The 12,107-nt window shown below is 39.2% G+C and overlaps 1 protein-coding gene across 4 annotated transcripts in view; it reads right to left on the bottom strand.

The window, feature by feature from the left end:
- The window catches only part of arap1 (ArfGAP with RhoGAP domain, ankyrin repeat and PH domain 1), a 100,278-nt gene that overhangs the window by 53,355 nt on the left and 34,816 nt on the right, over window positions 1-12,107 (bottom strand). For all 4 annotated transcript variants that reach the window (XM_084420070.1, XM_084420071.1, XM_084420072.1 and 1 more), the window contains 6 exons: window positions 11,655-11,819; window positions 11,046-11,115; window positions 10,699-10,819; window positions 10,103-10,293; window positions 2,308-2,414; window positions 1-186 (listed from right to left, as the gene is read on the bottom strand). The exon at window positions 1-186 is cut by the window's left edge and continues 14 nt beyond it. In XM_084420070.1, the coding sequence (XP_084276196.1) occupies window positions 1-186; window positions 2,308-2,414; window positions 10,103-10,293; window positions 10,699-10,819; window positions 11,046-11,115; window positions 11,655-11,819 (840 nt within the window). The remainder of the gene's footprint in view (window positions 187-2,307; window positions 2,415-10,102; window positions 10,294-10,698; window positions 10,820-11,045; window positions 11,116-11,654; window positions 11,820-12,107) is intronic.

Here is a 12,107-nt window from a genome sequence, read left to right as displayed (position 1 = left end):
CAGAACACCACGGCGAGGTTGATGGCGGCCCACTCGGGTTTAGCAGCGCTGCAGTCCGCACACATCTGATTGGATGGCTCCGCCCAGATACGCTCGGCAACCTCGTAATTGGACAAGGCCTCTTTAATGGAGTCGCGCATCGCCTCCACCCACTGATCCTTCAGCTGGTCTGTGTCCGCTACAAAACTACACACACACACACACACACACACGTTACAGCAATTTTCTGCATCACGTCATGATTCACTGCTGTTGTGATGAAGACAATGTGCAGCAATCCATCCGAACTTCATTTCTTAGCACTTCTGTGATATTGAATACTCATATAAATATTATATTACTGTATTTTCCGGACTATAAGTCGCTCCGGAGTATAAGTCGCATCAGTCAAAAAATGCGTCATGAAGAGGAAAAAAACATAAATAAGTTGCATTTATTTAAAAATGTATTTTACAAAAAAAACAATGTTACGGTCGTGACAGTTCTCCGTTACGGACGCGAGCGCTCTGAAAGCGGCACTAAAAGACTGCTTTAAAACTTTCACAGAGACCTCAAACAAAAAGCACAAAGCCTTTCTTTAAATTTAATTTCGTTTTGTATTAATTGTATCTTAATTTTAATCAATGTTTCATCAACCAATTGCCTGGATTTAATAAATAAGAAGTAAATATAGCAGACAATAGATAATCACGACACGGAGGCGTCTCATAAATGAACCGAAACTCAGCGTATAAGGAGCTCAGCGTTCACTACTGCGAAGATCGTGAGTCAGCATCATCAACTTCATCTTTGCAGCCGACACTGACACAGAAAACACTTGTTTATTAATAAACAACTGAAATGTCTCCTTGTTATACTTGACATATTCATAATCATTACTTTTGCCATTTTTTTGTGACAGCTTTTAGGTGCTTTATTGGCAGCGCCACCCTTACATGTTACATGAACGCATCAGCACCGAAAACATGGAGATTTTTTTCTTTTTGCAGGCATTTTGTTTGTGTTCAGGCTTTCTCAGTTGTCTTTAGGTTAATGTTTCAGTTAACAGTTTTTCAGTTGTTTTCAGTTAATTTTTTCAGGCGTAGGCTACAGGAGCAGCATCTGTACTCTCGCAGCTGTAGACGGTAATGTTTTCTCTTGGTTCATGTCAGTCAGTATGAATTAATTTTGATATACAAGTCGCACCTGACTATAAGTCGCAGGACCAGCCAAACTATGAAAAAAGTGCGACTTATAGTCAGGAAAATATGGTAATTGGACTTCTGGTTATGACGTCGCTTCCAGTTTCATCTAATTTCATCAACAACTGCTCTAGCATTACTAATACAAAGTCTTTACTGATATTTCATATATTCCTAACAAATATGGCACCTAAATTGTTAAAAAATAAAAGAGGTAAAACGTCTAAATCAGATCGAGATGAAGGGTTCTCCAGCTCAGAAGACCTTTACTGATCCTTCAGCTCACACACACGCACACACACACACACACACGTTACAGCACTTTTCTCAAACTTAGTAGTAAAGAGGAGATGAGATGATCGGTTCACTGCCACTTGAACTTAATATTGTCACGCCGTATTAAAATCGACAGAATTTTTAAGTTGAGAATTTTCTTCATATTAAAAGTAACACAGAATTAAGATTTTAAGATTAAAAAAAAAAAACACATAACATTACAAATCAAAACTGAGAAATTAATATTGACATGTTAAATTGTTGTAGTTTATCCACATTGTTTTCCCTTTTCATCTATTATTTATATTGCAATTACGAACATGTATAGTTTTAGCTTAGTTAATAATAAGAACACTGGCAGTGTTTGAATAAGTTTCTGTGGGTCTGTGATAAAACTGGTGCATTTGTTGAGTGCGTTCACACACAGACACACACACTCACACACAGATACTACATCTGACTTTTATATTCACTGAGCAGATGAAGAAAAAAACCTACAAAACCACAACATCTGTGACAGCTAGAACACACACACGCACGCACACACCGAGAGAGACACATACACACACACTCTCACACAGGGAGAGAGAGAGAGATAGAAATAGAGAGAGACACACACACACACACACACACACACACACACACACACACTGTATCACACTATTATCTCTCTCTCTCTCTCTCTCTCTCTCTCTCTCTCACACACACACAGTTATTTCAGCTGGCCAGAAGAACAGACTCTCAGTGACTTTCAGAGCACAGCAAAGATTAACTGAGAGATGAATGAACGCATGACGGATGGAAAGAAGTATAAATAACAGAAAGCAGAAAGAGTGTGTGAGTGTGTCACCTGAATATGCGGTACGGTGTGGTCAGATCAAACCCTCTTCGGTCCATCTCCTTCACATTCCCAACATTCATATCAATAGAGGTGATCCCGATTCCCAGACGATAATCCTGAGCAGAAACACGTTTACTTGACCATGTAAACAGGGACAGCTGCTACATCATAGTTTATTAATATCCACAAACTATTATGTTAACACACACATACAGTTATAAGTTATGCAACTGAACATTGAGCAATACAATCAGACAAAAGTAAGATGCACACACACACACACACACACACACACACACAGATACTCACACACACACTCACAGTCACACTCACACACACTAACATCCAGGAAACGACAACTTTATAAGAGTCCATGTCAGCAACTAAAGTGGTCATGATTTGAGAACTCAAAGTTTTCCTTGATCTTCTGACACATAAGAGGTCGTTGTACTATAAAAACATCCTGTAAGTTTCAGAACTCAAAACTTCCTTGTTAGTCCAAAAACAGCTTTTATTGAAACCAAGCACTGAAGACGACGGGTTTCAGATTGTGTCACATAATAACATAACAGAGTGACGAAGGACCAGAATCAGACCGACGCCCACTTATTTAGCCCCACCCACTTATTTAGCCCCACCCACTGTTGTGTTAGTAAGATGAGAGATACAGGATCACATTAACCTCAAAAGCATCCTAAAGCTATTTATCTTCAACTATAGAGCATTATTTCTGTCTGTTCAGCACATTTCCCTGTGGAAAGGTAAATCAGTCACAATTTCGGTGCAGGATTTTACAGTAAGACACCGACAGTAATGCCACCACATATACGTTAACCGTGTTCAATCTAATGCCAGTGATTTCTGATGAGTAATGCTTCATGTACAATCAGACGTTCCTTGTCTCAACATCGTTTATTGCTGTTTATGCGTCAGTAAATCAAGCCAGTGACTAAACGATCAACTCTCTTAGTAGCATGAACATAATCTGTTATTTAAACTGTGAGTTATGATTGGTGAGACAAATCTGTCTATAATCAACATTTTTCACGATTAGTTAATATCGACAGCTGTGATAGCAAAAACGTAGTAAAGGTTTTCACGAGACTTCCACATATAATGCAAAGACGTCAGCCAATCACAGCAGTGGGTGTGTAATTCTGTATTATACATTTTTAAGGCCAGACAAGTAGTTTGTTGAGGTCAATTTGTAAAGAAAGACTACACGCCTGTGCACATATATATTCAAACGCACATACCTAGACTAAATACGTAATACGCATGTGCACGCCGTCTGCGTTTCCACAGATTCACGTTTTTGAAGGATAACTTTTTTTCAAAAAATGTCAAGGCTTGCACATTGGAACCTATTTCAAGGTTTGCGTTCTCGAGCACCAAACACTGCTGTCGTGCAAATGAGCAGCCAGAACACATTAAACGGTGTCGTGTTAGCGGCCCCTAAGTTTATAACTAATGATCTTTGCAACGAAAATGAATCAATCAAAACTAACTTTAGCTGGACAATAACTTTATTCTAGAGCTGCAGTAAAGCCAAAACAATCTCTGTTACTTTAATGTCCTATTATTACTGTAAAGCTGCTTTGAAACAATCTACAGGGTGGGCCATTTATATGGATACACCGTAATAACATGGGAATGGTTGGTGATATTAAAGTCCTGTTTGTGGCACATTAGTATATGTGAGGGGGCAAACTCCTCAAGATGGGTGGTGACCATGGTGGCCATTTAGAAGTCGGCCATCTTGGATACAACTTTTGTTTTTTCAATAGGAAGAGGGCCATGTATCCATATAAATGGCCCACCCTGTATATTGTTAAAAGCGCTATATAAATGAAGATGACTTGATTAATGGTGACTTGACTAATGAAGGGACTCGACTTGACTAATGAAGGGACTTGACTGACTAATGAAGGTAACTTGGCTTGACTAATGAAGGGACTTGACTTGACTAATGAAGGGACTTGGCTTGACTAATGGAGGTAACTTGACTAATGAAGGTAACTTGGCTTGACTAATGAAGGGACTTGACTTGACTAATGAAGGTAACTTGACTAATGAAGGTGACTTGACTTGACTAATGAAGGTGACTTGACTAATGAAGGTAACTTGGCTTGACTAATGAAGGTAACTTGACTAATGAAGGTAACTTGGCTTGACTAATGAAGGGACTTGACTTGACTAATGAAGGGACTTGGCTTGACTAATGAAGGTAACTTGACTAATGAAGGTGACTTGTCTTGACTAATGAAGGTGACTTGACTAATGAAGGTAACTTGGCTTGACTAATTAAGGGACTTGACTAATGAAGGGACTTGGCTTGACTAATGAAGGTAACTTGACTAATGAAGGTAACTTGGCTTGACTAATGAAGGGACTTGACTTGACTAATGAAGGGACTTGGCTTGACTAATGAAGGGACTTGGCTTGACTAATGAAGGTAACTTGGCTTGACTAATGAAGGGACTTGACTTGACTAATGAAAGTAACTTGACTAATGAAGGTAACTTGGCTTGACTAATGAAGGGACTTGACTTGACTAATGAAGGGACTTGGCTTGACTAATGATGGTAACTTGACTTGACTAATGAAGGGACTTGACTTGACTAATGAAGGGACTTGGCTTGACTAATGAAGGGACTTGGCTTGACTAATGAAGGTAACTTGACTAATGAAGGTAACCTGGCTTGACTAATGAAGGGACTTGACTTGACTAATGAAGGGACTTGGCTTGACTAATGAAGGGACTTGGCTTGACTAATGAAGGTAACCTGGCTTGACTAATGAAGGGACTTGACTTGACTAATGAAGGGACTTGGCTTGACTAATGAAGGTAACTTGGCTTGACTAATGAAGGGACTTGACTTGACTAATGAAGGTAACTTGACTAATGAAGGTGACTTGACTTGACTAATGAAGGTAACTTGACTAATGAAGGTAACTTGGCTTGACTAATGAAGGGACTTGACTTGACTAATGAAGGGACTTGACTTGACTAATGAAGGTAACTTGACTAATGAAGGTGACTTGACTTGACTAATGAAGGTGACTTGACTTGACTAATGAAGGTAACTTGACTAATGAAGGTGACTTGACTTGACTAATGAAGGTGACTTGACTTGACTAATGAAGGGACTTCACTGACTAATGAAGGTAACTTGGCTTGACTAATGAAGGTAACTTGACTTGACTAATGAAGGGACTTGGCTTGACTAATGAAGGTGACTTGACTTGACTAATAAAGGTGACTTGACTTGACTAATGAAGGAACTTGGCTTGACTAATGAAGGTAACTTGACTAATGAAGGTGACTTGACTTGACTAATGAAGGTGACTTGGCTTGACTAATGAAGGTAACTTGGCTTGACTAATGAAGGTGACTTGACTTGACTAATGAAGGTGACTTGACTTGACTAATGAAGGGACTTGACTGACTAATGAAGGTAACTTGGCTTGACTAATGAAGGTGACTTGACTTGACTAATGAAGGGACTTGACTTGACTAATGAAGGTGACTTGACTTGACTAATGAAGGGACTTGACTTGACTAATGAAGGGACTTGGCTTGACTAATGAAGGGACTTGCCTTGACTAATGAAAGTAACTTGACTAATGAAGGTAACTTGGCTTGACTAATGAAGGGACTTGACTTGACTAATGAAGGGACTTGGCTTGACTAATGAAGGTAACTTGGCTTGACTAATGAAGGGACTTGACTTGACTAATGAAGGTAACTTGACTAATGAAGGTGACTTGACTTGACTAATGAAGGTAACTTGACTAATGAAGGTAACTTGGCTTGACTAATGAAGGGACTTGACTTGACTAATGAAGGGACTTGACTTGACTAATGAAGGTAACTTGACTAATGAAGGTGACTTGACTTGACTAATGAAGGTGACTTGACTTGACTAATGAAGGTAACTTGACTAATGAAGGTGACTTGACTTGACTAATGAAGGTGACTTGACTTGACTAATGAAGGGACTTCACTGACTAATGAAGGTAACTTGGCTTGACTAATGAAGGTAACTTGACTTGACTAATGAAGGGACTTGGCTTGACTAATGAAGGTGACTTGACTAATAAAGGTGACTTGACTTGACTAATGAAGGAACTTGGCTTGACTAATGAAGGTAACTTGACTAATGAAGGTGACTTGACTTGACTAATGAAGGTGACTTGACTTGACTAATGAAGGGACTTGACTGACTAATGAAGGTAACTTGGCTTGACTAATGAAGGTGACTTGACTTGACTAATGAAGGTGACTTGACTTGACTAATGAAGGTGACTTGACTTGACTAATGAAGGGACTTGACTTGACTAATGAAGGTAACTTGGCTTGACTAATGAAGGTGACTTGACTTGACTAATGAAGGTGACTTGACTTGACTAATGAAGGGACTTGACTGACTAATTAAGGTAACTTGGCTTGACTAATGAAGGTAACTTGGCTTGACTAATGAAGGGACTTGGCTTGACTAATAAAGGTGACTTGACTTGACTAATGAAGGAACTTGGCTTGACTAATGAAGGTAACTTGACTAATGAAGGTGACTTGACTTGACTAATGAAGGTGACTTGACTTGACTAATAAAGGGACTTGACTGACTAATGAAGGTAACTTGGCTTGACTAATGAAGGTGACTTGACTTGACTAATGAAGGGACTTGACTTGACTAATGAAGGTGACTTGACTTGACTAATGAAGGGACTTGACTTGACTAATGAAGGTGACTTGACTTGACTAATGAAGGGACTTGACTGACTAATGAAGGTAACTTGGCTTGACTAATGAAGGTGACTTGACTTGACTAATGAAGGTGACTTGACTTGACTAATGAAGGTGACTTCACTTGACTAATGAAGGGACTTGACTGACTAATGAAGGGACTTGACTGACTAATGAAGGTGACTTGACTTGACTAATGAAGGTGACTTGATTTGACTAATGAAGGTGACTTGACTTGACTTGACTAATGAAGGGACTTGACTGACTAATGAAGGTAACTTGGCTTGACTAATAAAGGTGACTTGACTTGACTAATGAAGGGACTTGACTTGACTAATGAAGGTGACTTGACTTGACTAATGAAGGGACTTGACTGACTAATGAAGGTAACTTGGCTTGACTAATGAAGGTGACTTGACTTGACTAATGAAGGTGACTTGACTTGACTAATGAAGGGACTTGACTGACTAATGAAGGTAACTTGGCTTGACTAATGAAGGTGACTTGACTTGACTAATGAAGGTGACTTGACTTGACTAATGAAGGGACTTGACTGACTAATGAAGGTAACTTGGCTTGACTAATGAAGGTGACTTGACTTGACTTGACTTGACTAATGAAGGTAACTTGGCTTGACTAATGAAGGTAACTTGACTTGACTAATGAAGGGACTTGGCTTGACTAATGAAGGTGACTTGACTTGACTAATAAAGGTGACTTGACTTGACTAATGAAGGAACTTGGCTTGACTAATGAGGGTAACTTGACTAATGAAGGTGACTTGACTTGACTAATGAAGGTGACTTGACTTGACTAATGAAGGTGACTTGACTGACTAATGAAGGTAACTTGGCTTGACTAATGAAGGTGACTTGACTTGACTAATGAAGGTGACTTGACTTGACTAATAAAGGTGACTTGACTTGACTAATGAAGGAACTTGGCTTGACTAATGAAGGTAACTTGACTAATGAAGGTAACTTGACTTGACTAATGAAGGTGACTTGACTTGACTAATGAAGGTGACTTGACTTGACTAGACACTAGAGATGCACCAATTACAATTTTCTAGGCCGATTCCGATTTCCGATTTTTCACTGAGTTTGACCTGCCGATACAGATTTTAGCCGATTCCGATTCAATTTTTTTCTAACCACTTTACAGCACACACAAATATTTAATTAAATTCACACACATCTAAAGTGCACTGTTATGGAAGAACCATTTCCTTCTTTTCATATCCAATATCCCCCCCAAAAAATGTATATATTTAGCAAACTAAACTTCTGTATGAAAACAGGGAAAACAGGTAATGGTAATAAAATAATATACTGTATATGACGTGACGTGGCTTTTTCACCGTCACAGAAGATAAAAAATAATTTATTTCACATTTTCATAATTTAGAATACTGTAAATGGTTAAACATTTTCTTGTTTTACATGAATTTGTTGTTTTAATACCCAAATTATTTTTTATTTTTTTACAACTTTGAGCTACATCTAAAAATCGTCCTATTAATGAACACTCCTGGCATAATTGTGCAAGTATCTATTTCAATAAGTGGCCATCACTTTTCCTATACATACATTTCTAAAAGTGTAGGAATTTCATAAAGTTTGTCACAGAAAAAAATGTCCTTTGGTGTTATGCAATAACCTGATATTAAGTTGGGCAATATCATGGACAACTACATTTAGTTGAAAGACCACATTCAAGGTCATGTGACTGAAGACCCCTATGAAGCCCATGAGCAGTGCACATGGTAAGTATTTCTCTCAGAATTGTTCAAATATTTAACTATGTTTTCAGACCACGGAAGTTAAGTTTTTTTTTTCCTTTGGTGTGACGCTTGTCCTATGGTGTGACAAACATAAAACAACAGAAAAATATACTTATTTTAAAATATATTTTAAAAAAAAGAGTCAAGTTTGGCATTAGGGGAGTTACAATAATATCTCCTCTTAGATTGGTACAATTTCAAACAGTTTTCTTTAACCCTTTCACGCATAAGTTTAAAATATTCTAACCACCCCCCACCCCCAGAGTGAGTTTTTTCAAGGCGAACGTTCCCTTTAATGTTTCCATGGCGACGGGTGATACACCGCAGCCACAGTAATGCTGTATGACAGATGTGTCGCTTTTATTTCGCTTCTCCTTTTCATTCAAAATATTCACAAACTTGCTTACCATGTCATCACCTAGCCTATCTGCTATTCCGATTCTCAAATACGTGTAAGTGAGTGTAGTTTAAAAACCTTTATAAATCATCTTGATCTATAAACATGAGATGGGCGCCGCAATGTTGTCCTGTCAGTCGTATTTACAGCACGTGAATTCATCAGTTTCTCCCGAAATAAATGCAAGAAAGTGGCCGGTGAACTGAGAAGAATAGAGTAAACTTTATAGCTACTTCCACTATGTTTGTCTGATATGAATAACACATGTCGGCAAATTATATTTGAATAGATTGTTATTGCTGCTTCCACAGACATCAGTGTGTATTTTACAAACTCCAAATGTATTGTTTTACTCGTGCTTATGTGTATTTAAATATCTGAAACCTAAAATAAACATTATGAGGTTGAAAACTCTGCTTAGCGGTAATTGTGATCTATGACAGCGCTGAACGCGTCCGACTCTGGCTCAGCGCCAGCCAACGCGCGAAAGCACAGTCTGAATCTGGCAGTGATGCGACGTCACTGAACATTATAAATGTGGCACTCGTACTCTCAGGGGCACAGACATAACAATCCCATATATGAGGCTCAAAAGGTTAATCATGCGGCGCCCGAGTGCATTTGACCGGCATAAAATCGGCATATGTCAGACTGACCGGCCGGTCATGGCCAATCACGTGAAAATCGGCCAATTCTGGTCACCAGCCGATCAATCGGTGCATCTCTACTAGACACGCCCCTTCCAACAGAGCCTTCAAATCAGGGCAGAAAATGGCGTTTTCGGGGCTTTTTCTCCCATCTGAAAAGCTAAACCACAGTAATGAACCTCGAGACTTCTGCCACGGTCAGGACTTCAGTGGGGAAGACGGTTTACCTCTGTGTTCTTGTAGAGATAGACTTTATCCGCACACACCACCGTGTAGAGTTTGGAGCGCAGGCCACGCAGCTCAAGATAACCCTTCATCTCATAGTTCACACAGGGGTTAAAGGTCAAGTCCAGGCTCGTCCGCCCCCGAGACACCCCGACACAGCTCTTCAACACCGACACCCACTCGTTCCTATCCACTGACACACACACACACACACACACACACTTTAGACGTTGAGTGAAAGTGACTGTTTATCTCACTAGCCTCAAGTATCTCGTGTTTAAGTCATGTGACTGTGATATTAAAACAGTGTAATGTTTACTTCCATATTTACCTGGCATATCTTTAAAAGTCTTAAATTAAGTTATAAGAATCTTAAATGGTATAACAAATGTCTTAATTATGTGTTTACTGTATTGCAATTGTTTTAGATGACTGTAAGAGTGTGTGTTATCCCTCATATGCAGAATAAGCAGCTGGAAGCAATAAAGACAAATCCAAACAAGAGTCCAAGCTTGTTCATAATTAAAACACCACAATTATGCAAAACATATTTCAATTCCATAACTATTAAATAAATACAGTTTGAATATACACTCACAGTCGCTCTCGGCGCGGAACAGGAAAGTGCGATTGTGTGTCACGACCTCAAACTTCTGATCGCCCACGTTGACCACGCCGGTGATGGACGCTGTCGGTATGATCCTCTTCGAGTAGACGTCCTACACACACACAAACACAAGTGTGTGTGTTTAATCAGCAGCGGATGTAAATGTCAGTGGTGATGAAGGACACGTGCGGTGAGACACGTTCATCATGTCCTTTCACATCAAACATTAACCAGATGAGCGTAAACTACTGAAGTACTCTAAAGTCACCAGGAAATAAGTGGAAAGTTCAGGTTTAGAACAGAGAATAGAGAAGAAAAGACTAGAGCAGTACACACACCTTCTCAGTGTCGAAGTATCTCAGGTATTCAGCATCCAGTTTGACCCAGCGTTTCTGGTAGATAAGAGACCTGCACACACACACACACACACATTACATAACACAGTTTATTTTATATAGGATGGATTGCTTCAGAAAAGATTTACACTAGTTATGCTGTGTGAAAAAAAGCCTGATTGCAGCAACTTCCTTTTTTATTACAGATACGCTGAAGGTTTTGTTCTCTTGAACATGTGGGATAGAAACTGCTTTATTCACAAATTGATTTACGCAATATTCAAATTTTGCACAAAAGTTACATTTGCAAATTTGGATGGAAGCATAGATACGCACACACACACACACACACACACACACACACACACACACACTCTCACTCACTCACTCACACATACCCTCTCACACCCCAAACACACATACATATTTTTACATTTTCATAAAACATCATTAGTATGTTTATTAACCCATTTCTCCACTAGAGATGCAGGAGATCTCACTATCCTTGTGGGGGCATTTGGGCCTGTCAATGTAATATAAACCTTTACACACACACACACACACACACACACACACACACACACACACACACACACACACACACTCACGCACCCTTGAGGAGGATTCTTGTCCAACCAGCCCATTTTAATAACCGGAACCCTGGCGGAGTCGAAGTCTTCTCGAGGAGGCGAAGCACTAACATGACCAGTGAACGGCAGATAGATGCTGTTCTGAGAGCCCGAGATCGAGCCGAAGTCATCAGTCCACGAACCCCGTCTGTGTGTGTGTGTGTGTGTGTGTGTGTGTGTGTGTGTGTGTGTGTGAGAGAGACAGAGAGGAGAGAGACAAACTTAATTAAGCAAACATCCAATAAACACACACTCACTCACAGCCAACAAACACACCCCATCAGACATACACACATGTATATAATGTTCAATTTCTAAGTTCAGTTGTTACATGATTTCTGTATTATATTCTTTTCATGTTATTTATTATTATTACTCTTTATTTATTTTATTATTATATATATATATATATAATAATTGTCTTTTTTTATTTAGT

The sequence above is a fragment of the Rutilus rutilus genome (assembly GCF_951802725.1).
Source record: "Rutilus rutilus genome assembly, chromosome: 9".
Taxonomy (NCBI): Eukaryota; Metazoa; Chordata; class Actinopteri; order Cypriniformes; family Leuciscidae; genus Rutilus; species Rutilus rutilus.
The sequence above is the reverse complement of the archived record's forward strand: the minus strand, read 5'-3'. Positions and strand labels throughout refer to the sequence as shown.